The sequence below is a fragment of the Macaca nemestrina genome, chromosome 1 (genome assembly GCF_043159975.1).
Source record: "Macaca nemestrina isolate mMacNem1 chromosome 1, mMacNem.hap1, whole genome shotgun sequence".
Classification (NCBI taxonomy): Eukaryota; Metazoa; Chordata; class Mammalia; order Primates; family Cercopithecidae; genus Macaca; species Macaca nemestrina.
In genome coordinates, this window is record NC_092125.1 from 201,068,519 (window position 1) to 201,096,132 (window position 27,614).

At 53.9% G+C, this 27,614-nt stretch overlaps 1 protein-coding gene and 1 long non-coding RNA gene across 4 annotated transcripts; one reads left to right on the forward strand and one right to left on the reverse strand.

The window, feature by feature from the left end:
• Positions 1–551: 551 nt before the first annotated feature.
• LOC105494654 (uncharacterized) lies at positions 552–9,923 on the reverse strand. Its single transcript, XR_011623467.1, has 4 exons — positions 8,900–9,923; positions 8,091–8,185; positions 4,645–4,779; positions 552–2,579 (listed from the first exon to the last, which is right to left on the reverse strand). It is a non-coding gene; the product is annotated as an uncharacterized lncRNA (long non-coding RNA).
• Positions 9,924–16,585: 6,662 nt separating this feature from the next.
• LOC105494655 (fibronectin type III domain containing 5) lies at positions 16,586–25,211 on the forward strand. 3 transcript variants are annotated; one of them, XM_011763286.2, is made up of 6 exons: positions 16,586–16,837; positions 18,484–18,599; positions 19,088–19,286; positions 19,636–19,725; positions 22,648–22,781; positions 23,149–25,211. In XM_011763286.2, the coding sequence occupies exons 1-6, from the start codon at positions 16,609–16,611 to the stop codon at positions 23,152–23,154; spliced, it is 774 nt and encodes a 257-aa protein (XP_011761588.2). In that variant the 5' UTR covers positions 16,586–16,608; the 3' UTR covers positions 23,155–25,211. The 3 variants fall into 3 exon arrangements, with proteins under 3 accessions (XP_011761588.2, XP_011761587.2, XP_011761586.2); XM_011763285.2 differs by having other exon boundaries at positions 23,683–25,211; XM_011763284.2 differs by lacking the exon at positions 23,149–25,211 and having other exon boundaries at positions 22,648–23,142.
• Positions 25,212–27,614: the final 2,403 nt, after the last annotated feature.

Genomic DNA, 27,614 nt, shown 5'->3' on the forward strand with positions numbered 1-27,614 from the left:
CGGAGAGAGAAGGGGACGCCCTCGGTTCCCCGGCCCCCCTCGAGGGAGCAGCCTACCCGGGGAGGAGGACCACGGCGCCCCTCTCCTCGGCACCTCAGCTCTGGTGGCCGGAATGGAGGGACAGGGTAGTGCCAAGAGGCCTCTCTACTGAGCCGGGGGCGATCCCCGGCCACTCCGCCCCCGCTTCCTTCCCCATGCCCACCTGGGCTCTGAGCCGCACGTCGCTTCGAGGGCCGAATCGGCACCCTGGGCACCCTCCCCGCTCCTGCGCCTCAACTCTCAACTAACGGAGCTGGGAGCTCTTCGGGAAGGGTGGAGCGCCCATTCCTCCAGCTACTGAGGTCTTCGGGGTGGAGGGCCAGACACGCCCCCAGACACGGGGTAGGGGGTCAGACACGCCCCCTTCCCCACCTCCACCTTGGACCACTCCAGACCTCACCCCGACCCCCTCTCAGAATTAATCCCACCTCCCAACTTTGGTATCAGCTGCTCCTCCCACTCCCCCCTCCAATCAAGGAAACCCCCTCCCTTCCTCCCTCCCCAGCCTCTGACTGTGCAGGCCATGACAGGAGAGCAGAACATCTTCTGCCTGGGGATCCTGTGGCACCTGCCCACTGCCTGCCGAGTGCACAGCTCCTCTCCAGAGTCCATGACCCCCAGCCCAGCTCCTCCTGCCCCCAGCCTCAGCAACAATCTCCGCATGCTGAACTGAGATTTTGTCCTTTTTCCATTTCTAGAGGTTGGTCCTTATTGTCCCCATGAAGAAATGGGCCCAGAGGGTTCAAATAATTTTTCCAATGTGTGCACCCTCATCCATTCATTCCACAAATACGTATAAAACACTAGTTCTGCAGCCAGCATTGTTCTATCTAGGTAATGGGACTACAGACGCAGACAAAAACAATGGACACAATATTCATGTTGATATCAGACATGTGTTTTTAAACGTTGGGATTGGGGTGTGGCAGTTAGAATGGTAACTGCCATTGGGGCCATCTAGAGCCTAGGGGTCTATGATAATGACTTTAGGCTTTTTATTCCAGATGAGATGGGAAGTCCTGGGGGCTTTGAGCAGAGTGAGAGGGTGTGACCTCTATGTGGTCAGCTTCCTTGGGCTATTATGTCAAGAACAGACTTTGAGGAGTTGGGGGCAAGGTGGGAGCAGGGGGCCATTTCAGGTTGAGAGATGGCCGGAGTGAGTCTGGTTTCTGGATTTACTTTGCAGGTAAAGCTGGCAGCATTAGCCATCTGCCCGGAGGGCCCTTCCCAGCCCGGAGTTTCTTCAGCATCGGCAGCTCAGCCCCTTCTGGCTCCCCAGGGCTCCGCCTCCAGGCTCCCACACCAAGCCTCTCAAGTCCTCAGAGTCTAGCCTTAGTCCCTCCTGCTTGGAGGCAGGCGGGGAGGTCTCAGCTGGAGGAACTGAGGAGCCAGGCTAAGGTGGGGTGGGGACAGCTGGGCTCTCCGGAACACCGGCTCCACTGTGTGCCTTGGCTCTGATGTTGGGACCCCCAGTGGAGGCGTGAGAGACGCCAGATGAGCGTGGGTGGTTCCCAGCTGCCTCCTGCGTGAGGACCTGGGGGCTGGGAGAGACTCTCTGCTCAGCCCCCACCCCAGGGCCCTCCAGTGGCAAGCTCCCTCCTGTTTCCCCACCAGGCCTGGGGGGCCAGCTGTGCTGGGGTCAGGGAGACTGTCCTGCCCTGCCTCACCCCCTCCCCAATCACCCCTTCCTCTCTCTCCTGAGTGGTCTGGATCCTCCTCTTTAACCTTGGGGGACTCGTTTTATCCCCATCTTGGGCTGCTCAGCTTCCTCTCTGCCTTCTCCCCACTTTCCCATCTCAGTCTCCTGTAGGCTCACCCCCTCAGGGGCTGACTTCTTCCCACCACCAGCACCCCCACCACCAACCACCTTTCTTCTTTGAGGGTGACTCTGGTGCCCTGCCTTCAGGACCCCCAGTCTACATTCTGTCTCCCGGGTAGATAGGGGTTTTGGAAGGCAAGGCCATGTCTCGCCTCCCCACGAGCCCCCTCCTGCCTTTGTCTTTCCCTGTGCCTAGACTGTGTAGGGTGGTTCTGGAGGCAGAGTGTGGACCCTAGTGGATTCTGCTGCTACTTCCCATCAGCCACCTGCACCTTCCAGGGGGACCAAGAAGCATTGGAAGCCCACCCCCCAACAGCCAAAAAAGGTTCAGGGCTCCCCACACTGCACAACACGGCACTTGGTCCAAGCCCTAGTGCCCTAAGATATGGCCATGAAAAGGGGGGCCGAGAGGCAGCCAGGCAGCAGCCCTGGGTCCCTCGCTCTGGACAACCTGGAGCAAGTCTCTTCCCCTTTCTGAGCAGAGAGATCAGACGGGTGATATAAGCATGAATGGATGAGGCCTCCTGACCCTGGAAGCCTCTTGTGTGTGGGGCGGTGTCCCTGCTGGTGATACTTAGTCCCTCCCACCTCAGACTGAGGCACCCAGGAGGAGGGAGAGGCAGGGGTGGGGTAGAAGCAGAGGCAGGTAATTGAGAGAGCCAGGCAGTAGCAGGTCCATGGAAGGGCGAGCAAGTTCCAGGGGAGGGGACTTTCCCAGCATCTGAGGAGGGAGGAGAGGGGCACATAAATCAGGGCTGACTACCCTCCTCTACCACTAACAAGGGAGGGACAGAACTGCTCCTGGGATACCAGAGAGACAGACGCAATATCTCAAACGCCTACAGTGTGCAGAGCGCTCTGCACACGTCACCTCACTGGATCTGCAATGATCCCCAGGAATCAATAATGTTAACTGCCATTTTACAGATAGGAAAACTGGGGCTCAGAGAAGTAAAGTCACCTGTCTGAGGTAACACAGCAAGAAAGCAACAGTGTCAGAATTTGAACCCAGTTCTGGCCAGGTGTGGTGGTTCACATCTGTACCCCCAGCATTTTGGGAGGCTGAGGAGGGAGGATCACTTAAGGCAAGAAGTTTGAGGTCAGCCTGGGCAATGTAGCGAGATCCCGTCACTACAAAAAATGCAAAAATTGGCCGGGCGCCGTGGCTCACACCTGTAATCCCAGCACTTTGGGAAGCCGAGGCGGGCAGATCACAAGGTCAGGAGATTGAGATCATCCTGGCTAACATGGTGAGACCCCGTCTCTACTAAAAATACAAAAAAATTAGCCGGGCGTGGTGGTGGGCACCTGTAGTCCCAGCTACTCAGGAGGCTGAGGCAGAAGAATGGTGTGAACCCGGGAGGCAGAGCTTGAAGTGATCCGAGATCACGCCACCGCACTCCAGCCTGGGTGACAGAGCGAGACTCCTTCTCAAAAAAAAAAAAAAAAAAAAGGCCGGGCGCGGTGGCTCAAGCCTGTAATCCCAGCACTTTGGGAGGCCGAGACGGGCGGATCATGAGGTCAGGAGATCGAGACCATCCTGGCTAACACGGTGAAACCCCGTCTCTACTAAAAAAAAATACAAAAAACTAGCCGGGCGAGGTGGCGGGCACCTGTAGTCCCAGCTACTCGGGAGGCTGAGGCAGGAGAATGGCGTAAACCCAGGAGGCAGAGCTTGCAGTGAGCTGAGATCCGGCCACTGCACTCCAGCCTGGGCGACAGAGCGAGACGCCGTCTCAAAAAAAAAAAAAAAAACCACACACACACACACACAAAAATGCAAAAATTAGTTGGGCATGGTGGCAGGCACCTGTAGTCTGAGCTACTTGGGAGGCTGAGGTGGGAGGATTGCTTGAGCCCAGGAATTTTGAGGAATTTGAGCTGTGATTGCACCACTGCACTCCAGCCTGGGCAACAAAGCAAGACCCTGTCTCTAAAAAAAGAAAAAATTGAACCCAGTTCTGTGTGACTCAGGAGCCCAGGCCCTCTCTGGAAACCTCTCAATGAAGTGGGTGAAGGTGGCCCCTCCCCAGCCCCCTCAGATGCCCAGCCACCCTACCCCCTGCCCCCCACCCCCCACCTTGTTGCCTCTTTGGTCCCAAACGGTTTGGAAAATCCTGACGGGAGCAGATGGTGGGACAGATGGAGGGAAAAGCATTTCGGGGCTGAATTACACAAACAAACATTGAAAAAGTGATTAAAACCCCAAGCCACCCCTTTCCAAAAGGCCCTGCCCACCCCAGCCTAGAGCACAGTGGACTCTGAGGTGGGGGCCTGGGGGTCTCTGAATACCCTGCATCTCAGCCCCAGCATCCCATCTTCGGCCCGGCCCCCTCTCTGCCAGGGACCACCCCCGGACCAGAGCCTAGGGTGGCAGAGCTGCCAGGAGCACAGCCCGGGAGGGGGAGGGGGTGGGCCTGGCTGTTCTCAAGGGAGCTGGGCCCTGAGGAACAGCATGCTGGGGCAAGGGGTGGGAAAGTCCTGGGAGCTGGAACTGCAGACCCAAAGTCAGGGATGGGGTATGAGGTTCTGGGGGCCCTCAAGCAAAGTCCCTCACTTTATATGTGGGGCCCAGGTCACACAGCAGCGTTACCCGCCCCACGGTGGAGCGGGACAAGGCCCTTGACCTCTGGAAGCTTCAGTTGGTTCCCTGGTCTGTAAATGGAAACAATAATAATAGCACTGGAAGGGCTGCTGTGAGGATTAAGAGGGAGGGAGCTGCGAGGTGCTTGGCGTAGCGCCTGCGCCCAGTCAGTGCCCAGCTAATGTTGGCTGTCAGTACTCACAGGGCTCCGCGTGGCTTCTAGGCAACCCCTGGTGTTGGGAGACCAGGAAGGCTGGGGCTGCTTGAGATGGTCCTTCTCCAAACAGAAGTTTGGGCTTGAAGATCCTGCTGGCAGAACCCCTGAGACTGCTGAGCTCTGCAAGATGGAGATGGCTGCGATGGGTCCCCAAGAAGAGCCCCGACTCCTGGGTAAAAGCACTGAGCTGCATGCCAAGTCCAGTGTCAGGGAGCCCAAGAGATAGAGAAAGTGCTGCATCTTAGCTGGTTCCTCAATATGAGAGTACAGATTTCCTGGGGTGACAGATCCAGGTTCAAATCCTGGCATGGTCTTTTTTCTTTTGGGGAAAGTTGGCAAAAACAACCCCTCTGGTCCATTTTCTGTAAAACCTGCCTTTCCAGCCACGTCCGGGACTTGCTGCCAGAAGCCCGCAGACACCCTGATGTAAGCCTGCCAATGGTCACCCCATCACCTTCTCCCTCAGCCCATCCTGCCCTTGGGTGCCCTCCACCCACCAAAGGAGGCCGAGGCCCCACCCCATCTGGGACCCCTCCCTCTTCCTCACTCCTACACCTGCTTTCTTCCACTGTGGCAGAGGAGGTCTCAGACCTGCCCTCTTCTCCCCAGTGCCACTCACTTCCTGGTCATATCTGCCCAGTATTACGGCTCTGGCCTTCCCACAGCTTCCCTGCTCTGATCAGTTTCTCTAAATCTGATTACCTTCCTCCCTGCTTAATAACCTTCCATGGCTCCCTGCTGCCTACCAGAGACTCTCTGAGACAAGCCTGAACTCTCACCTCCCACCCCAGCTCTTCTCCCTCCATCTTCCTTTCCCCTAATAATGTCCCACCAGCCCAGCAACCCCTGCCCCAGATGACCAGGATCTTCCCCACACGACCGTCTCCCAACCCTAATCTCTCCCATATGGGAGTTGGCTTTGGTGGATGGGTGAAGTAATGCCAGCATCTGGGGTCACATCCAGGCCACACTTGCCCAGGAGAGTAATCGCTTTTCCTTTTGCTGGTGAAAGCAGCTCATAGCTGGAAGGGCCTCAGGTGTTGACCAGAGAGGGACAGTGACTTGCCTGAGATCACCCAGCCAGGCCTGCCCTGTTTCTGCTCCCCTCAATCAGAACTGGCCCCTTCAGAGCCTCTGTAATCAAAACATTGAGATCTTTCTTCGACAATTCCATTGCTGGGGAACTCAATCCTGCCACTTCTCTTGGTCTAGCTTGGACGGGACCATTTGAAAGTCATTCCTGGGTTATGGCAAAGAGACCAGTCACTTCTTGGAAGTGGAGCGGAGGGCAGGAGGCTGAGTCTTCACTTGCAACTTTATATTCCCTTCTGTCTGAATGTATTAAAACCTGGACATGGAGGATATTTGAGACTTGAGTCAAAATTAAGATTTTTTTTTTTTTTTGAGATAGAGTCTCGCTCTGTGGCCCAGGCTGGAGTGCAGTGGCTTGATCTAGCTCTCTGCAAGCTCTGCCTCCCGGGTTCACGCCATTCTCCTGCCTCCGTCTCCTGAGTAACTGGGACTACAGGCACCCGCCATCACGCCCGGCTAATTTTTTTTTTTTTTAATAGAGACAGGGTTTCACCGTGTTAGCCAGGATGGTCTCGATCTCCTAACCTCGTGATCCACCCACCTCAGCCTCCCAAAGTGCTGGGATTACAGGCGTGAGCCACTGCACCCGGCCAATTTTTTTTTTTTTTTTTTTGGCACGGAGTCTGGCACTGTTGCCCGGGCTGGAGCCCAGTGACGCGATCTCAGCTCGCTGCAACCTCAGCCTCCCAGATTCAAGTGATTCTCCTGCCTCAGCCTCCCAAATAGCTGGGATTATAGGCATGCGCCACCATGCCTGGCTTTTTGGTTTTTGTTTGTTTGTTGAGACGGAGTTTTGCTCTTGTTGCCCAGGCTGGAGATGGTGTGGTCTCGGCTCACTGCAACCTCTGCCTCCCAGGTTCAAGTGATTCTCCTGCCTCAGCCTCCTGATTATCTGGGATTACAGGCATGCGCCACCACGCCCGGCTAATTTTGTACTTTGAGTAGAGACAGTGTTTCTCCATGTTGGTCAGGCTGGTCTCGAACTCCTGACCTCAGGTGATCCGCCCGCCTCAGCCTCCCAAAGTGCTGGGATTATAGGTGTGAGCCACATGCCTGGCCTAATTTTTTGTATTTTTTTTTTTTTTTTTTTTGAGACGGAGTCTCGCTCTGTCGCCCGGGCTGGAGTGCAGTGGCCGGATCTCAGCTCACTGCAAGCTCCGCCTCCCGGGTTTACGCCATTCTCCTGCCTCAGCCTCCCGAATAGCTGGGACTACAGGCGCCCGCCACCTCGCCCGGCTAGTTTTTTGTATTTTTTTTAGTAGAGACGGGGTTTCACCGTGTTAGCCAGGATGGTCTCGATCTCCTGACCTCGTGATCCGCCCGCCTCGGCCTCCCAGAGTGCTGGGATTACAGGCTTGAGCCACCGCGCCCGGCCAATTTTTTGTATTTTTAATAGAGACGGGGTTTCACTGTGATGGCCAGGCTGGTCTCGATCGCCTGACCTCATGATCCACCCGCCTTGGCCTCCCAAAGTGTTGGGATTACAGACGTGAGCCACCAAGCCCAGCCCAAAATTAAGATTTTAAAAGAAACTTTCTGGGGTGGGGCGCAGTGGTTCACACCTGTAATCCCAGCACTTTGGGAGGCCAAGGCGGGCGGATCATGAGGTCAGGAGATCAAGACCGTCCTGGCTAACACGGTGAAACCCCATCTCTATTAAAAATACAAAAAATTAGCCAGGCCTGGTGGCGGGCGCCTGTAGTCCCAGCTACTCAAGAGGCTGAGGCAGGAGAATGGCGTGAACCTGGGAGGCGGAGCTTGCAGTGAGCCGAGATTGCACCACTGCACTCCAGCCTGGGTGACAGAGCGAAATTCCATCTCAAAAAAAAAAAAGAAACTTCCTGGTGGGCATGGTGGCTCATGCCTGTAATCCCAGCACTTGGGGAGGCCGAGGCAGGAGGATTGCTGGAGTCCAGGAGTTTGAGACCAGCCTGGGCAACATGGTAAGACCTCATCTCCACAAAAAAATTTTTTTTAATTAGCTGGGTGTGTAATCAGGAGGCTGAGTCAAGAGGATTGTTGAGCCCAGGAAGTGGAGGTTGCAGTGAGCGAGACCCTGTCTCTAAATAAATAAGTGAAATAAAAATTTTTAAAAGTGCCCCCTAAACTGGGATCTGCCTCCCAGAAGCCTTCCAGCGGCCCAGCTCTGCTTGGGTGGTCCAGGCTGAACGCTGCATTCAGTGCCTATAGCCCTGGGGGATTCTCCTCCCAGCCTGCTCCTGATAACCCAGAAAAGTGGTGGGAATTTCCAGCCACCCGTGTGGTGTGGCTCTGGGAGCGGAGGGACTGTGCATGTAGCTGAGCCCGGCCTCCCTTGCAGAGCTGCTGTGGGAACCTACCAGACACTGTGGAGGGTAGTGCACATGAAGGAGGCTGCTCCGTGACACTTCCGGGCTCCAGGATACACATTCACACAGCCTTGCCGGCAGGTGCCCTAGTGAGAGGAAAGGTCACACCCCAGCTCTAGACTGCCGCTGGCACCCGTTACCTCCCTGAGACTATGCATGGGGTTAGAGCCAGAGGCAAACTAGAACCTAGCTCTGCCTCTGAGCTCTTTCCAGTGGGCCAGGCTTCCTTGGAGGAGTGAGGAGACTTCCCAGAGGGTCCAGGGGTACCCAGAGTTCCAGAACCCCACCCCAGAGGCCGAGGTTGCCCTATGCCAGGAACCCTGTGCTCCCAATTTGTCTCCCTCCCTGGGAAGACCAGGCCAGCTCTCATTCCTGGCACCTTAGGATCTCCTGGAGGCTGAGGATTGCCTCATTGTTTCCATAGTAACAGTGAACAGCAGGGCCTCCTGAATCACTACAGGGAGACTGCACTGGTACCTGCAAGTATGCATTTGCCCTGGGAATGCCTGGGATGGGGGCAGCCTTTGGTGCATGCACACAAGCATATGCACACCTTTGCACACATGCACACCCAGTGCACACCCTTTCCTCCTCCCAAACACATGCACACCCTTGCAAATGCAGGCATCGGCATGGAGCTTCAAGCCCTGGCCCGCTGACCCAGAAGTGGGTCAGAACGTCATCCTGCCTGACATAACCCACTCCCACAGCCACCCTGGCCCACTCAGATGCAGAGAGCATCTCAGGGAAATGAGGGACTTGCGCTTTATAATAATACCCACTGCAACATTTATAGATACTTAGCACGTGCCAGGTCCTGCGCTTTCCTCTTCACATGTAACAGCTCCTGTGTTCTCCACAACACAACTCTGGGATGGATGCCGGGAGGGTGAACATGCTCAGAGAGGCAGAGTGATTTGCCAGAGGTCACACTGTAGTGCGGGACTGTGCCAGTGTGTGAGCCCAAACTGTTTGGCTCCAAGCCTTGGACTCTTGCCTTCCTCACCAGACCCCTTGATGCCAGACCCACAGGCACTCACCCTGGGGCCCGCAAACACAGATGGGCGTGCCTGGCAGTAGGTGGGACCAGAGTCAACTAGAATGCCAGGATTCCTGGGCTTGTCACTCTGGGCCATCATATTCCCTCTTCAGCCTCCAGCCATTCCTGTGTCAGAGGTATGAGGGGAGGTTTAGACAACACAGGGATTTTTTCTTCCACTTATTTCTTCTCAGTGTGCAGAAAAGGAATTTTGAGCAGCGAGAACAAGACTCACTGAGAATCTCCTGCCTAGGAAGCCACCGGGGTTCCCTTCCCTTCTGGCAAAGGGAGAAGTCCAGCAGCTGGATCCAGCCTCCAGCCTTCTCTGAGACCTCTCATGCAGACTTTTAACAACGGGGCCGGAGGCCAGAGGCTGGGCCAGCTGGGTCACCCTGAGCAGGGAGTTGGGTGGGCCAGATGGGGGGATGGCTTCCAGGAGGCAGTTTTCAGCAAAAGGATGGTCTGACAGTGTTGCCAGGAAGGCAGCGATGCCCCTCACTAGAGGCATCCCGGGTTGGTAGGCACTGGATACACCTGTTGAGGAAATTTGAGACAAGCAATGACCAAGTCCCTGCAACATCCTCGTCGTCATCTTTGTCGTCATCATAGCTACCACTGATTGGACGGACACCCTTTGTGTCAGGCACTTTAAGCTATGATACAACTGGCCGGGCGCGGTGGCTCACGCCTGTAATCCCAGCACTTTGGGGGCCAAGGCGGGCGGATCACGAGATCAGGAGATCAAGACCATCCTGGCTAACACGGTGAAACCCCGTCTCTACTAAAAATACAAAAAATTAGCCGGGCGTGATGGCGGGCGCCTGTAGTCCCAGCTATTCGGGAGGCTGAGGCAGGAGAATGGAGTGAACCTGGGAGGCAGAGCTTACAGTGAGCCCAGATCGTGCCACTGCATTCCAGCCTGGGGGACAGAGTGAGACTCCGTCAAAAAAAAAAAAAAAAAAAAAAAGATATGATACAACTTCCACTACTGCTAATAAAAATGGCAGCTACTAGGAACTCAGCGCTTATGTGGTTGATCTTCATTGACTCCTCACAGAACCCTGTGAGGCAGGTGCTATTGTTGGACCCATTTATAGACAGGGAAACTGAGGCTCAGAGCGATTCAGAGACGTGTTTACAAGCAGGGACAGCAAGATGCAGGCTCTACCTGGCTGCTGTGTCTGTGGTCGGCTCACCTGGGAGTTGGCCTCCTGAGAGCTAAGCAGCAGGCAAGGCAGCCTCTGCCAGGTGGGGCCTCCTCCTTGAACTGTTCCTGCACTGGGGCAACGCGGGCTTCACTGTGGCTGAGGTGGCGCCCTCTGCTGGCTGTGCCCAGGCTGTGCAGAGCCACGAGGGAGGCCCTCCGTGGACTTGAGTTGTGGGAGGTGGACTGACCCTGGAGCCTCAGGGTCAGACCTTCACTGCAGATGGCAGCCATTCGCCAGTGAGAACAGGTGCCAAGGTCACTCCGGCAGTCTGGGGCTGAGCTGAGGAGTGAATGTAAAGGCAGTCTTCACTCCCAGGCTTTTGTCCTTCTACCCCTCCCTTGTCTTCCCCTAGCTGCCTCCACCTCCTCCACTGCCTTCCACTCTGGGCCCCTAAAATAGGGCCTCTGCCCCACTGTTTTTGAGGAATCTGAGTGACTGGTGTGCAGCTGATAATCTGTCTCCAAAGGCAAAGCCAGGGTCCAGGGTTTGGGGCCTGGAGCTGCCACTGACTGGCTTTGTGATACTGGGGGAGATTCTCAATCTCTCTGAGTGCTGTTGGATGGCAGCCTTCCTGTGTAGACTCTGAAGAACTGAAGAGATTTGAGGAGGTCTCCTTTACCTGATTAGAAGGCTCTATTCCACCACTCCTCCTCCTCCCTCCCCTCCCCTTCCTCCTCCTCCTCCTCGTCCTCCCTCTTTCTTTCTCTCTGCCTCTTCTCCTCCCCTGACCAGAGGAGGCATTTTAGGCTCAGAAAGCTGGAATTACTTGGCCGTATGTCACCCAGCCAGGGGTTCCTGGCTTCAGAATCTGGACTTTGGAGGGCTGACCTCTGCCCTGCTTCCTTTTCATCTCCTCCTATATGTCTGATCCATCAGCTCCTCCTACAAAAAAGAAAAACATCCAAAATCCTCCATTGACTTCTCTGTCCCCTGCCACCACCCGGGCCAACACCGCATCCTTTCTGGCTGTGAGACCGCATCACCCTCCTTGCTTCCTCACAGGGCATCTGGCCCCCCACTCCTGTTCTCTGCCATCTAGCCTGCACACTGGAGTGGGCAAAGTGAGCCTTTTAAAATGCAAATCACATCCCATCTCATCTCCCCTCGAAACTTCCCATTGTGAATGGGATCAACCTAACCTCCCTTCCACACCTGGAGGCCATGTGCTATCCAGTCCCACCTGCCCTCACTGCCTCCTTCTTGCTTATAAAGTTCCAGGCTCACCGGCTTCTTTCTGTTTCCCCAACATGCCAAGCTTGCTCCTGCCCCAGGGCCTTGGCACATACTGTTCTGGGGCCGGATCTCCCGTCCTGTGCTGTGTGCTGCTGCTTCCTTTGCCTTCAGGTGTCAGTTCAGATGACTCCCCCTCAACCCATACCACGTAATGTCACCCCACCCAGACACTCTCCACCACATGACTTCCTTGTTTTCATAGCCACTCTCGGTCTCTGAAGATATTTTATTTGGTCAGCAGCTCACGTGTTTATTGCTTATCTCTCCCCCTGGAATATGAGATTCACATGGGGCAGGGACCCTGTTGTCTTGGTCACAGCTGTGATGCTGCTGGCACTTAGTAGGTGCTTGATAAATGTTTGTTGAATCAATAAAGCCCTTCCTAGCCCCAGCTACTCTTGCAAGCTTGGAACAATCTTTCCAATCTAGTTCTACTTTTCCTGCTCCCAGTGTCACAGCTCAGAGCCTATAGCAAATGCCCACATAAACATGCTGCCTCTCCTGCTTTCCCTCCACAGAAACACTCTGCTCTTCCAGACCTCAGAGCTAATGATTCCTCTTTCCCTCTGCCTCTCTCCTCTCACTTGGCTAATTTCCACCTGACTGTCAGTACTTATTAAGCTCAAGCATCACCTCTTCCCAGAAGCCCTTCCTGCTTTCCTCTCAAGTTAATTACCTTTTCTGTCCCTGTAGGCCCCAGGTGCCTCCTATTCCAGAAGGCAGTCCCCTCTTTGTATTTTAAGAGCATCTCTCTCCTCTTCCCCAACCATAAGGACTCCTTAAGGACTAGGACCAGTCTGGTTCATCACTATGTCCTCAGCACCACCAGCACTCAGGAAATACTAAACTGGCCTGACTTCATCATTGCCATGATGGGAATTTTGAGGATTAGAGAGGCTAGATCAGTGTCTCCCAGCTGTATGACCCATGGCAAGCCCCTTCTTCTCTTCAAGCCTCAGTTTCCTCATCTGTAAAATGGGTATAATTCCAACTCCTCTGAGGATTCAAAGAGGCTTCCCTTATGGACATAATGTGTCAGCTCGGGAAAAGTGTTGGGTGAGTGGGGGCTCCCTTGTCTTGGCCCTGGGCTTAGCGACTGCCTCTGTGAGCAATAAGTCCCCTTGAGCCCTTCAGGGAAGGAGATTGATGTGATGTCCTCTGGTGAGCCCTGAGCCCTGGATCCTTGTCCTCAGAGGTCCTTAGAGGTAAGGGGAGGTGGTAGGCAGACTGGATCAGGCTCTCAACTTGCAGCCACATAATTTAATTTGAGACATGTCTCTATAGTTCACTGGCTGTGTGACACAGGGCAAGTCCCCTTACCTCTCTGATCCTCAGCTTCCTGATGTGGAATGGAAGCTAATGACACATACCAGCCTAAGACTCAAAATAACATGGATTAAGGCCGGGCGCGGTGGCTGACACCTGTAATCCCAGCACTTTAGGAGGCCGAGGCGGGTGGATCACCTGAGATCAGGAGTTCGAGACCAGCCTGGCCAACATGATGAAACCCTGTCTCTACTAAAAATACAAAAATTAGCCAGGCGTGGTGGTGGCTACCTGTAGTCCCAGCTACTCGTGAGGCTGAGGCAGGACAATCGCTTGAACCTGGGAAGTGGAGATTGCAGCGAGCCAAGATCACGCCACTGCACTCCAGCCTGGGCAGAAGAGCAAAACTCCATCTTAAAATAAAATAAAATAAAATAGGCCAGGCGCAGTGGCTCATGCCTGTAATCCCAGCACTTTGGGAGGCCGAGGCGGGCGGATCACAAGGTCAGGAGATCAAGACCATCCTGGCTAACACTGTGAAACGCTGTCTCTACTAAAAATACAAACATTTAATCAGGCGTGGTGGCAGGCACCTGTAGTCCCAGCTACTTGGGAGGCTGAGGTAGGAGAATGGCGTGAGCCCGGGAGGCAGAGCTTGCAGTGAGCCGAGATTGTGCCACTGCACTCCAGCCTGGGCGACAGAGCGAGACTCCGTCTAAATAAAATAAAATAATAACATGGATAAAGTAGGTGCTCAATTATTATATCCCCAAAGCAACTCCTGACCTGATTCTTCCTGTGATTTGCAGGGCAGGTGAGGGGGTGTCTAGCGACCACCCTTGACTGGGGCCATGACCATCCTAGGCTATGAATAGGAACCTTCCTATTCTAAATGGGTACCTGGACTGGCTTGGGTACCTGCAGCCTGAGTTAGGTGCTGAGACTGGACATGCAGGAGGGTCCCAATGCTGGTGACTCCATTAGGTGTCAATGTGTAAGTGACCAGCCAGCCCTCAAGGGGATGTCTGTGGAGTCCTCCACATGAAGCCCAGTGAGTGCAACTTGGAAGGACAGAGGCCAACCCTTAGTCCCTACCTAGATCCTCATTTATGGTTTCATTCATTCTTTCACTGCTGTGTTTCCAGAATATTATACAGGGCCTGGTCCATAATAGGTGCTCAATAAACATACGATGGAAGAATGATTTTTTTCCATACAGTCAACAATCATTTAATAAGCCCCTACTGCATTGTAAGCCTTGTGCTAAGGGATGGGATACATAAAGTGGCTGGGTTTTTTGAGACAGTCTTTCTCTCTTGCCCAGGCTGGAATGCAGTGGCACAATCTCAGCTCACTGCAACCTCCGCATCCCGGGTTCAAATGCTTCTCATGCCTCAGCCTCCCGAGTAGCTGGGATTACAGGTGTGCACCACCATGCCCGGCTAATTTTGTGTTTTTAGTAGAGACGGGGTTTCACCATGTTGGCCAGGCTGGTCTCGAACTCCTGACCTCAGGCGATCCACCTGCCTCGGCCTCCCACAGTGCTGGGATTACAGGCGTGAGCCAGCGCCCCGGCCTGCAGTGGCTGCTTCTGAGAGCTCCCTCTCAAGCTCACCCAGGGCTCCACTAAATCCTCCCAGCCAGCTCCCACTGTCTGCCAGGTTCCAGGCACCAGGACTTTCCCCAGAATTAAGGCCCAAGCACCCCATGCATCATGAGGCCTGGGAAGGCTGTACCCCCACATCCACAGCTCTCCAAATCCTCCCAGTCCTCCAAGCCCCTTCCTTCTGCCGCCTTCTCTCTCCAGCCCTCAGGCACTGCCATCTCCTCCCTCCCAGCGCCCTACATCTATCTAGGTTTTACCCAAAGTGGCCAGCAGATGGCGCCAAGGGTCCCCTTTCCCCAGCGCTGGACTGGAGGCCAAGATCCCACCAGGACCCTCCCTCCTTTTCTGCCCTGCAGGGACGGGAGTAGATTCTGTGTCCTCTAACTGAACCCTCTCCTTCCTGCTAGTTCCTGCGATGGAGGCCTGAAGAGGCTCCAGTTGCTCCTGCGGGCCTCCTGGTTGTCTTCCTGTCTGATGGATGGGGGGTGGGGGGTCCCTAGGGGCTAAGCTGCAGCTGGTGGGGCGGGGCCGGGTGGGGTGGGGCAGGCAGCTGCTGCGGGGAGAGAGAAAGAGAAGATAATAAGGAGAGAGCAAAGAGCAAAGAGAGAGAGGTGCTCTGGCTCCGGGGCTCCTCTCCCAAACGGGTCGAGGTCCCAGCTGAGGCTCTCCCAGGACAAGGTATGTGGCGGGGGAAATGATGGGGCTGGGCAGTGTCACCCTGCCCAGTGGGGCAGGCCTGGGGGCACTGAGGGGATGGGCAGGAAAATTCTGCTGCTCAAGAGCCCCTAAGCTCGCTTCCATCTCACCCCTTCCAAGGTGACCAAGGAGGAACACAGGGCCAGCGAAGGAGTCCTGGGTGGGCATTAGGAGAGGAGGGTTGTCTATCGCTGCTCTTGACCCACTGTGTGAATTTTCACCAAGCTCTTCCCATCGCAAGACCCCACTTCCTTAATGTAAAACCAGGTGGATGGAGAGGTTTCTATGGCAGAACTTTGCAAGATGTCCCCTTTCCAAAGAAAATTAGCCCTTCCAGGGCTTCTTGAAAACCTTTAAGACCCAAAGGGAAGTCCCGCTAATGGTGGAATTTCGGATAGTCGTGGGAGGGGGCTCAGGGGTTCTTGTTGAGACAAAAAGGCCCTGAGCCCTGGTCCATGCCTCTCCTCCACTTTGTTTCTCTGGCTGGGATGAGGGAGGGGGGCTGCAGTCACTCCCCCTCTCAGAGATGCTCTTAGAGAGATTGCTGCAGACTCTTTTCTGGCTGGGGAGGAGCTGACCCCGGCCAATTCTAGAATCTCAGGAATCTCCGGATGGGTGAAGTCACTCTGGGTGGGGAGACAGTTCAGTTAAGCACAGCTTTGGGAGTCAGATCAGCCTGTGCTCAAATCCTGGCTCTGCTGTGGGTCCCTGGACAAGTCCCTGTCCAAGCTGCAGGATCCTCTTGTGCAAAGTGTGCACAGAGTATGACTTTACAGAGTTGCCCTGAGAATTAAGCCACATAATGCAAAGAAAGCTCAGCATAGTATCTGGCCCCTGGTAGACGCTCATTACTGCCCTCACTATGGGGATGAAAATGAAGGAAAAGGACTGGCCTGGCGTCACAGAGTTGAGTCCAGTGAGTCAGAGCAGCCTCTTCCCAACCCCACTGGAACACGAAGCCCTAGTGTCCACTTAGCACTCTTTGCTCAACCCAGCCTTACTGTGATCTCTCCCCTCTGCTCCCGTCTACCCCAGCTGCATAGGCCTCGGGTCTAGAGTGGAGTGAAGGGATCCCTAGGCCCAGGGATGGGAGGCGCGCTTCGGGGTGGGGGCTCAAACGGGCATCTCCGTGGCACTTGCCCTCCCTCTACCCTGGGAAAGGGCAGAAAGCGGCAGCCGAGTCAGGGCTGTGTGCAGACGAGAGAGTGACCGCGGCGGGAGCGCGGAGAACCCAGCTGGGCTCCCGCTCGGTGAGCGGGTGGGAGCCGCGGGTCCACGAAGCCCGTATCTCCCCGGTAGCGGACCGAATAGGCAGCGGGGGCGGGAGTGGGGGCGCCCTCCGGTCCTCACCCCGCCCCCGCGCCTCTCCCCGCAGCGGGGGCGCCCCGCCCCCCGGGCGCCCGACGTGGACGCGGCCGCCGCCACCGCCGCCGCGCGGGAGTTGCTGTCCGCGGAGCCGACATGCAGGCGGCGCGGGGCGGCGCGGGGCGGCCGGGGCGGCCGGGCCGCGGGCCGGAGCGCGAGCGCGAGCGGCCGCCGGGCGCCGGAGCCACGTCCCCCTGCGCCGCCCCGGGCCTGCCGGCCGGAGGAGCCACCATGCACCCCGGGCCGCCGAGCGCCTGGCCGCCCCGCGCCCGCGCCGCGCTCCGCCTGTGGCTGGGCTGCGTCTGCTTCGCGCTGGTGCAGGCGGGTAAGGGGGCCCGGGGCGGGGGACCGGCGGGCCGGCGCCGGGGCAGACTCCTCTACCTGGGAGTCCCCTGGTCCTTTCCCTGCCCCCTAGGGATCTCCTGTCTCGGCCGAAACACTGCTCCCCTAACCCAGCCCCCAGCATCTTCCCTACCTCCTTGACCCCCAGACCTGTCCTTCAGTTTCCTAACCTCCCCTGTCACCTCAGCCCTGGGCTTCTTAGGGTCTTGTGGTCCCCAGTCCCCTAATCCCATTCCCCTAGCCCCAGGTCTTTGCCTCAGCTTCCCTAGCTCCCTTCTTTGGCCCAGGGAGCAGCTGAGGACACCAGTTCTCCCACCTTGGGCCTCTCTCCGTGTCCCCAAGATCTCTCAAAGCCCTGCTGGCCAACTCTGCAGGGGCAGATGGGGTCCCGCTGTGCAGGAGCACGTGTGAAGGGGATGGGGGCTGGCACCTGAGGGCGCAGTGCAGAGCGTGGGGTGGGCCCCAGCACCCGAGCTGGTGCAGTGTCTGACCTGCCCCATGGGGCCAGCACGTCCTTGCCCAGCCTCTCCTACCACTCTGTCTTTGTCCCTCCTGGCTGCCGCTGCCCGGCTCATCTCTCCCTCCGTGGTTCGGGGCGCGCTCTCTCGCATCTGTCTTTCTCAGATGCCCCACTTCTCTGTCCTCTGGTTCTGTGTCTGCCGCCACCTGTCTGTGTCCTGTCTCTCCACCTCCCTCTCCATGTCTGGCTCTGTCTCCCTCAGGTGCCAGGCCCAGCTCCCTGGGCCTCAAGTTCACTCTCTGTGGGGCGAGGGGTACTGCTGAGGCCCAGCTCTGCCCCATGCTGCACCTGCCCCTTGGAAGATAGAGGCTTATGTGACTGCACTGCCCCTCTCCTGGATGGTTTTCCTCACTGACCCCCACTATTCTCATCACTCTCACCCCCACTTACCTCCTGTCTCTTGGAGTGATTCCTCATTGATCCTCTTCCCCTACCTGTTCTCTCCTCTCCACTCGCCATGGAGGGTCACTGCTCTGAGTGACCCCATCTTCTCCTGCCACCTCTCACCTGCCTCTTGGGGCTGGAAGGGAGTGGAGAAGAGGCTCACACAGACTTCCCCAGGCTTCATTCTGCCTGGGCCACCACAATTCTGGGGATACTTCTGTTCTCCTCATTCCCAGCCCAGGGCTCACCCCAGCCTGACACTTCTTGATCTCTGGGTCTTTCTCCTTCGTTCAAGGTCACTCCTTGGACAGGGCAGTATTGTTAAAAGAGCACTGGACTGGGAGTCCTTTGGTCTGCTTTTCATCAGCTAACCTTCACTTTCTGTCCACCTATGTCCCCTCCATGACTCTCTCAACTCTAACCGCCCATCCTTTAGAAAGGGCCCCGGCCCAGGCCCATCACTTTGAGCCTTGGACCCCTGGTGGGGCCGGCCTGTGGCCAGCAGGGGCTTCCATCCCAGTCATGAGGAGCCTGGGGCCTCTTGGGCTTGGTTCTTCAACCCACTGAAGAGCTGAGAGCCATGTCACTGGACCCAATCGAGGCCTTAGTTTCTTCCTTCCCCTCCTGCAAGGCCTTCCCCAGGTTTCCCTTTCTTACTTATGAGACAGTGGGTCTGGGCCTCACGACAGGGGATGTTCAGGCTTAGGTGCCTCCCCGTCCCCCAGACAGTCCCTCAGCCCCAGTGAACGTCACCGTCAGGCACCTCAAGGCCAACTCTGCAGTGGTGAGCTGGGATGTTCTGGAGGATGAAGTTGTCATCGGATTTGCCATCTCCCAGCAGGTAATGCTCCACTGTCCTCGGGGGGAAGGACACATCGGGATAGTAGTGGCAGATGGGGGTAGGAGTGTGGCAGTGGTGGTGATGGAGAAACAGAAAGGAAATAGGAACTTGGGGCAAGGAAGATGAACAATTTGGACATATGTCTGAAAATTGGGGCCCCATTCAGACATATGTCTGAAAATTCTCTAGAAGAGAATCAGTGAGGGAGGGTTCGAGAACTTTCAAGTGGAACACAGAAATTAAGGGCATGGTTTTGATCTCAGAGACATCTGCATTTAGGACCTAGCTCCAGTGCTTACTAGATACGTGGCCTTGGGCAACTTCCCTAACCTCTCTGAACCTGTTTCCTTCCCTGTAAAATGGAGATATTGATAGCGGAGGTGATGGAATGAAGATTGTATATGTAAAGGCTTTGTCACCACTGGGAGGTGGGCAGGAGCGGGGCTGGTCACCGAGTGTTGACAGCAGTGACCGGCGCTTGTCTGCAGAAGAAGGATGTGCGGATGCTGCGCTTCATCCAGGAGGTGAACACCACCACCCGCTCGTGTGCCCTCTGGGACCTGGAGGAGGATACGGAGTACATAGTGCATGTGCAGGCCATCTCCATTCAGGGCCAAAGCCCAGCCAGTGAGCCTGTGCTCTTCAAGACCCCGCGTGAGGCTGAGAAGATGGCCTCCAAGAACAAAGGCAGGCCTGGGTCACTGTTAAGAGGGATGGGGTGGGGTGAGGGGTGGTCAGGACCAGACCAGTGGGTGGCTTGAGGAAAGCTCTGTCTCCTTCCCCTTACCCCCTGCTGGCAAGTAAAGCAGTACCTGAGAGAGAGAGGGTTCACACTAGTCCCCAACAAGATGCTGGGCATATAAACTCCCTTTAGACTCGGTCCTATCACTGCCACCCCAATTAGCCATCAGTGCATTCTAGAATGTACACTAGATGTGTGGGCACCTGTAGAAATCAGCACTGTTGTCTTGGGCTTGGCCCTAGAGGAGTGGCTGAGGGAGGAAAGGAGCACTGGACCTAGTGTCTCTCCCGACAGATGAGGTAACCATGAAAGAGATGGGGAGGAACCAACAGCTGCGGACAGGCGAGGTGCTGATCATTGTCGTGGTCCTGTTCATGTGGGCAGGTGAGTCTGGTCCCCGGGTCCTTTTTCTTCCCTCAGCCTCTGAGAAATGGAGAACTCTGACCAGCCCCTTCTCTCATGAATACAAAGGGTAAGGGGTTTGGACATCTCTAAGGTGAAAAGTCTCCAAGTCCTGCCAACGACAGTTCTGGGAACCAGATCTGACCCCTCCTCTACCTCACTCTTCACCAAAAAACCAGCATATTGTTAGCTGCCTTATAGGATTAAATGAGTACTTGCCTTTGCCCTCCCTCAGAAGAAGTTCAGCTTCTTGGGGCTGGACACTTCCACAGGCCCTTTACCTCTGGTAATGGCTACAGCCCTTTTTTCCTCTTCTGGGGTGCTGTGCCTCCAAGGGGTCCAGGCCTGGGAAGCTCAGGGGAAGTCACTGCCTGGCCTTGGGACATTCTCCTAACCTACTCACCCTTCTAGACCCAGGCACCATGGCTGCAAGACAGCCACGGTAAAAACTCCCTCAATCCGTCCATTAGAATGGCCCTCCTGCTTCTACACCCCCACGGCATACTGTTCACTCCTCTCTTTAGCCTTTCATATGTAAGTTAGTTGGGCTTTTGTCTCTTTCCTTTACCTGTGGTCTGTGAGCTCCCTGAGAATGAAGACCAAGCTTTTTGTTTGTTTTGTTTTGTTTTTTGAGACCCAGGTTGGAGTGCAGTGGTGCAATCACAGCTCACTGCAGACTTGACCTCTTGGGCTCAAGTGATCGTCATGCCTTAGCCTCCTGAGTAGCTGGGACTACAGACATGTGCCACCATGCCTGGCTAAATTTTTATTTTTTGTAGAGATGGGATCTTGCCTTGCTATGTTGCCCAGGCTGGTAAAGGCCAAGTTTCATTCATCTTTGTACTCAATTCAACCAGCATTTACTGAACAATCACTCCAGCCCAAACAGTAGTGCTACAATCATGACTAAGAATACCCCTGTGCCTGCAAAGAACTGTCTGGGCGAAGCCAGGCCCGAACTTACTTCTTTTCTTCTCGTTTACTCTTCTAAATTTTTCTTTTTCATTTTCTTGGGCTGAACTTAACTATAATCCAATGTGATGAATGCTATGATAGTATCATGTAGGAGAGCAGAGGAAATAACTGTGGGTTAGAAATCAGGAAAAACACAGAGGAGATAACATGGGAATTGAGCTTTGAAGGATAAATAGGAGTTCACCAGGCAGCCAAAAGAAGAATAGTGTTCAGGGCATGGTATGTTCAAGAAATAAAGTAAGTTCAGTTTGGTTCAGGGCAGCTGCAATCCAAGAGAGAAGGTGGAACGTGGGGGAGTAAAGGATGGCGAGGCTGTAGACTGGAGTCTTTTGAGGGATTTGAATATTATGCTAAAGCTTTATTAGCATGGTGGCTGAAAAGGCAGGCTGTATTGTAGAAGCATTTGGAAAAAAATGTTCCTTAGGCACACAGAATAACAGGCACTTGGAAAAATGAGGCAAAAACAAAGGGTTGTACAAAAGAGGAGGTTTGCTTATGGTGCGTTATTAGATTTGGCACAGACAGTATTTATATAATCATAACAATATAAACATAGTGAATTAACCCAAAATTGTGATGTAATTCTGTTAGGATAATAGGGAGGGAAGTAGAGGAAGTTGTGATGCTTTATCTGCCCTGGTTGGAAGTCAACAGATTTCTAAAATAGATCAAGAAATAACATTCTAAATATAGAGGTAAAATTGGGAAAACACCTAGAAGGACTGGAGTTGGCTGCCTTAATACTGTCTGACTTTCAAAAATCATTCTGTTCATGTATTATTAGTTTGATAAAACTAAGCATTTAACAGACTGCAGGCCCTGGAGTTTATGTCCTAGTTCTGCCACTGTGTGACCTTGAGTTAAGTTAGTGAAACTCTCTCTATATCAGTGTCCTCACTTGTACCCTGGGAATGATAATAATAGGTATCCTCACAGAGTTGTGAGGATTAAGTGAGATAGAATATGTCAGGGCACAGCACAGGGCCTGGCACAAGTTCAACAAATGCTATTATTGTTTCTATTTTCCCCTCAAGGAAAACCAGAGCTGTTAGAGATTTTGTTTGTTTTTTTGTTTTTCTCTGAGACAGAGTCTCACTCTGTTGCCCAGGCTGGAGTGCAGTGCTGTGATCTCGGCTCACTGCAACCTCCACCTCCCAGGTTCAAGCTATTCTCCTGCCTCAGCCTCCTGAGTAGCTGGGATTACAGGCACCTGCCACCATGCCCAACTAATTTTTTGTGTGTTTAGTAGACGGGGTTTCACCGTGTTGGCCAGGCTGGTCTCTATTTCCTGACCTCGTGATCCGCCCACCTTGGCTTCCCAAAGTGCTGGGATTGCCGGGCACTGTGGCTCATGCCTGTAATCTCAGCACTTTGGGAGGCCAAGGTGAGCGGATCACCTGAGGTCGGGAGTTCGAGACCAGCCTGACCAACGTGGAGAAACCCTATCTCTACTAAAAATACAAAATTAGCCAGGCGTGGTGGTTCATGCCTGTAATCCCAGTTACTTTGGAGGCTGAAGCAGGAGAATCACTTGAACCTGGAAGGCGGAGGTTGCAGTGAGCCAAGATGGCGCCATTGCACTCCAGCCTGGGCAACAAGGGTGAAACTCCATCTCAAAATAAAAAACAAAACCAAAGTGCTGGGATTACAGGCGTGAGCCACCGCGCCTGGCCGTTGTCAGAGGTTTAAAGGAAAGGAGGAGAGGAGATATGATCAGACTCATATTGTAGGAAGATCAGCCTAGCAGCAGTGAAAGGGGTGGCTCATGAGGGCACAGGTGAAAACAGGAGCCAGAGGGCAGAGGGAGGGTGCTACAGTAGTGCAGGTGAGGCACAATCAGGAGAGACCATTGGCAAGCACTAGTGGGAAAGAAGCAGGCGAGGCAAGAACCCAGGCCCTGGCCTCTGACTGCTCACTTGTCCCCCTCAGGTGTCATCGCCCTCTTCTGCCGCCAGTATGACATCATCAAGGACAATGAACCCAATAACAACAAGGAAAAAACCAAGAGTGCATCAGAAACCAGCACACCAGAGCACCAGGGCGGGGGGCTTCTCCGCAGCAAGGTGAGGGCAAGACCTGGGCCTGGGTGGGCCACCCTGTGCCTTGTGCTCTGGTAATCCCTGGACTGAAGAGGGGGTCAGCTCAGGGCCTGGCATGGTGACAGCTGGGCAGAGCCAGACTTGGCTGCTGCCTGTGTGACACAGGGACACTGCAAGTTGATTTTGGATCCTCTCCTTTTGCAGGGTGCCAGGGGCCAGTGGTGATTTGGAAAAAAAAAAAAAAAAAAAGCAGTGAATGGGGAGGGCAGAATTCTTGGTTGGCGCGGGACAACAGGAATGGGGTATCTGGCTCGTTCCTGCTCCTGCTGTGCCTTGTGACCTTGGGCAGGTGCTTTACTGCTGTACCTTGATTTCCTCTTCTGTAAAACAGATATGAAAACCTTTTCAGTGCTTGCCCTGAGCAGCTAAGAAGACAGACAGTAGAGAATGTGAGAGGATCTCATGATCTCATGGTTCTGACGATGATTATCCAACAAACATCTGGCCCTCTCTACATCTCCTCTTCCCTCCATCTCCTTGTACCCTCTGGCTTACTGTCCTCTCTCTGGAGCACTTTCCTGAAGCCTTTTATTAACCCCCATCTCCAGAAGCACCTCAACAATGTCAGTGGCTGAGGCTGCACTCAGAGGGATGACTGCTGGGGGTAAACTGGGTGCCAGGGGCCATGGGCCCAGGACCCAGTCTTGGCCATTCAGTTGAGTGAGGCTGAAGGCTGGGTTTGAAAAGGCAGAAAGACAAGACATCCAGGCAGGGCTTCTCTTTTCCTTCCACAAGGGACAAGAGCCTGGCTTATTTAGGCTGCAGCCCTGCTGCTCCTCCCTTCCTTCTTCTGTCCTCTGTTTCCAGCCTTGCAAGAAGTCTATTCAATTAGTCCTGGCCGCTTCTCTCATTTTTTTCCTCCCAGTTTCCAAACAAGCCCTCAGTGAACATCATTGAAGCGTGACTGCCTGTCTGCAGAGAGAAGGATTCCATTTTTCTTCTCAGCTGGTCCCCGGGCCCACGGGCACAGGGAGCGGGACGACTGCAGCAGCGGGGAGGAGGGACAGCTAGCTGCAGTTTTCTTTTCTCCTTGCCCTAGTCAGATGAAGGAGGCTGAACTACAAACCCAAATTCTGCAAAAAATAAATAAAATAAAAATAAGCCACAAAACTAAAAGGCCTGGCCCCATTCTGGAAAAGGCAAAGCTGCATGAGACACAGCCTTCTGCCTCCTCGCCTCTCCTGGACTGGCTTCCTCTTTGAGAAAATGCACAAAGCCCTGGGAGATGACAAGCACGAGGACTGACGCAAGCTGTGTCTTTCAGACCAAGGAACATCAGAGAAGCTGTGGGGCTGCCTGCCATGCAGGATCATGGCTGCCATCAAGCCTTTTTTGGATCCAGCCATCAAGGACATGTTTGTGGTGTGATACACACCTTTGCAAGTGTGTAAGATATTACCTGGTTTGTCTCTTTTGGAAAACAAAAATCCGAAGGCCGCACTCTAGAGGGCAGAGAGATTCCCCCGAAGACTGAGCTGGTTGCCTGCATCCTCTATCTTCTTTGACCCTTATGACTGTAAGATCATCAGTTTGGGGTCTTAGGAAGACCCGGAAGGTACTGGTCTAATTTATTTAGGAAGTATCTCTTGGAATTTGAGAAATGCTAGCTTGGACAGCTGAAAAGTCACATCACATCTGGCATTCTGGGGGTTACTAAAACACCCCTTCTGGAGTGGAAGCTGCTGGAAGGCAGGCCTGAGCCATTCACCACAGACAGGAAGAGCAGTCCTGGCTATCACACTGGCCTCTGGGGTCTTCATATCTTGCCATCTCATCCAGGGTTCCGTGAAAGTTACCCAGGGTCCTCATGTCCTTCCTTAGAGCCTGAGTGGTGTGAGGTGACAGGTCTCTCTCTCCACTGCCCCTTTCTGGCTTAAAAAAATGGTGCTTGATGAGGGAAGGTAGACTCTTCCCTAGGACTGACGAGTTATGGCTGCCAGATACCTGCATGGGAAGAGGTGGACCTCTGCATCTTCCATTGGCGGCCAAGGATGGGTGTGGGTGAACCACACCTAGCACAAGCCTGGTACTCAGTAAATATTTGTTGAAATGAGTAAGAGCATCGGTCCCCAAGCCAGAGCGCCAGAAGCCATCACCCAATGACCGCCCCTTCCTTCCGGTCTACAAGAGCTCTCAAGGCTGGGTCTGCCACCACTCTGCTTTGCCCAAGTGTGGCAGCACTGGGGAGGAGAGACAGGATAAAGGGCAGATGTCAGCAATACTAAGGGCTTCCTCATGGGAGGGCATGAGGCTCCACTCATTGTCTTGTGACTTCCATCCCTGCTGAATGGGGCTGCAAGGCCAAAGCTCCTTAGGGGAGAGGTCCTTACCTCTGATCCACTTAGAGCAATAACCACTTTTTAAATGTAAAATAAAAAGACAAATGAAAAGGCACATCCTTGTCTTCTGGTAAATGCCCAAATGTTGCCCTCTTTTTCTGGCAATTGGCAGCAAGTCAGGATGTGTGGAGGAGGGAGTCAGTTCTCTCTCTCCATTTTGGCCTGCAGCTTCTTAGGGACATGCCTGCCAGCCAAGCTGGAGTTGGAAGGGAATCTCAAACAGATGGGGGTGCACGTGTAGGAGAAGAAAATAGCTGCTCCATCATCCTATGACTGAGGCTCCCCCAAACCAAGCTTGGGCTGCCTCACTAGATAGGTATGCAGGCTGGTACTCAGTTTTTAAAACAAAGGGTTTTCCCCACTGGATGGGGCTGGGTGCTTTTCCTGGCCAAAGGAATGCAATTCTTGTTTCTCCCTAGGGTAAGGAAGGAGTGAAGGGGAACAGCAAAAGCTGCTTTCTGCAGCTCAGTATTCACAGCCTGCTGTTATAGGCTGTTAAAGGAACACCATTATGATCCCAACAGCAGACTGAAAGAGTAATGATATTAGCCAAGGAGCAAAAACCAGTAAATGGGGCACCTCGAACATTTCGTGTCCAGAGCCAGGAAGAGCTTGGAGAGAAAATGTCCGGGCCGGGCGCGGTGGCTCAAGCCTGTAATCCCAGCACTTTGGGAGGCCGAGGCGGGTGGATCACGAGGTCAGGAGATCGAGACTATCCTGGCTAACACGGTGAAACCCCGTCTCTACTAAAAATACAAAAAAATTAGCCGGGCGTGGTAGCGGGCGCCTGTAGTCCCAGCTACTTGGGAGGCTGAGTCGGGAGAATGGCGTGAACCCAGGGGGCGGAGCTTGCAGTGAGCTGAGATCGCGCCACTGCACTCCAGCCTGGGCGACACAGCGAGACTCCGTCCCAAAAAAAAAAAAAAAAAAAAAAAGAAAATGTCCGATGAGCAGGGCTTGGAGTTGACTGTTTTAAAAGGTTCTGAAAGCAGAGGGAAAGGTTTTATTTTTATTTTATTTTATTTATTTATTTTTTTGAGATGGAGTCTGGCTCTGTCACCCAGGCTGGAATGCAGTAGCCGGATCTCAGCTCACTGCAAGCTCCGCCTCCCGGGTTCCCTCCATTCTCCTGCCTCAGCCTCCCGAGTAGCTGGAACAACAGGCGCCCGCCACCTCGCCCGGCTAGTTTTTTGTATTTTTTAGTAGAGACGGGGTTTCACCATGTTAGCCAGGATGGTCTCGATCTCCTGATCTCGTGATCCGCCCGTCTCGGCCTCCCAAAGTGCTGGGATTACAGGCTTGAGCCACCGCGCCCGGCCCGGAAAGGAGGTTTTAGAGGCTGCACAGCAAAGTAGGAAACTGAGTTGCACACCAAACTCTAAGCCAAATCTCAAAGAGGTATTTCCTAGGCCCTCTGTACCCATCTAGTGCCAAATGATGGAAAAGCCCCGAAGTCAGCACTAGGTATAGTATAGTCAGTGGGGCTCAGGGAGCTCTGCTAATGGGGGTTTCCTGTCTTCAACTTAATCTGTGCCTGTGGTACATCATAAAGGGTATGACAGAAGAAGAGGTAACACTCTTGGCTTAGATAAAACTCCATTACCTTTAATTACCTCCCTAAACTCCCAATTGTGTAACAATTGAGCCTTCCCTGAATCACTGTAGTTGCAAAGTCGAACCCTACACAGCTAGACTTGGGATGTGATCTTTTCACCACCATCACATAGATCCACGGACATTTTCTCCTAACTGTGGAAAGGCACAGGCAGGTCTCTGAGACCAAGAGACCTCACTTGCAGACTACAACAGGCCTGTGGGAGAAATGTTGGTCTGAGAAGCAGGAGACCCTGCCTTGTAATCACCTAACACCTCAGGCAAGTTAATTCTCTGAGGTTAGGTCTTGGTGTCCTTATCTGCCAAAAACAGAGAATTTAGAAGATTCCCAGACTCTACCTACTTCCTACAATAGGAGCCAAGGTGCATCCTCCTAGGAGCATGAGGGAAACCTCAGGGTCTGAGGGGAGGAAGATAGACTGGTGAGTGTTTCTATGAGGCAAGAGTCCTTTTCTCCTCCTACTCTTGTCCCCTAGTTTTTCAGAATGGGCCTTCTCAAGAATCCATTTTTAAGAGTTTTGGTTCAACCCTTAACAAAAATGTGCAAAATCTCACCAACCCATTAATATGATGCTTTCGATTTATTTCTGACTCTCTTTAAACCTATGTGACGGTTACGGGAATTTGCGTTTAAGAAGTAGCCTCCAAGAACAAATTGCTTCTATAAATGGGACACCCTGCTCACCCTCCTCCCTTGCCCAGCTCCATCAAGCTCCATCGGTACAAAATATTGCCAAACCTTCAAATGTGACTTGAAGTTGAAGGAAAACTTTGTATACAAATAGTTCCTAGTCAGGTGCAGTGGCTCACGCCTGTAATCCCAACACTTTGGGAGGCCAAGGTG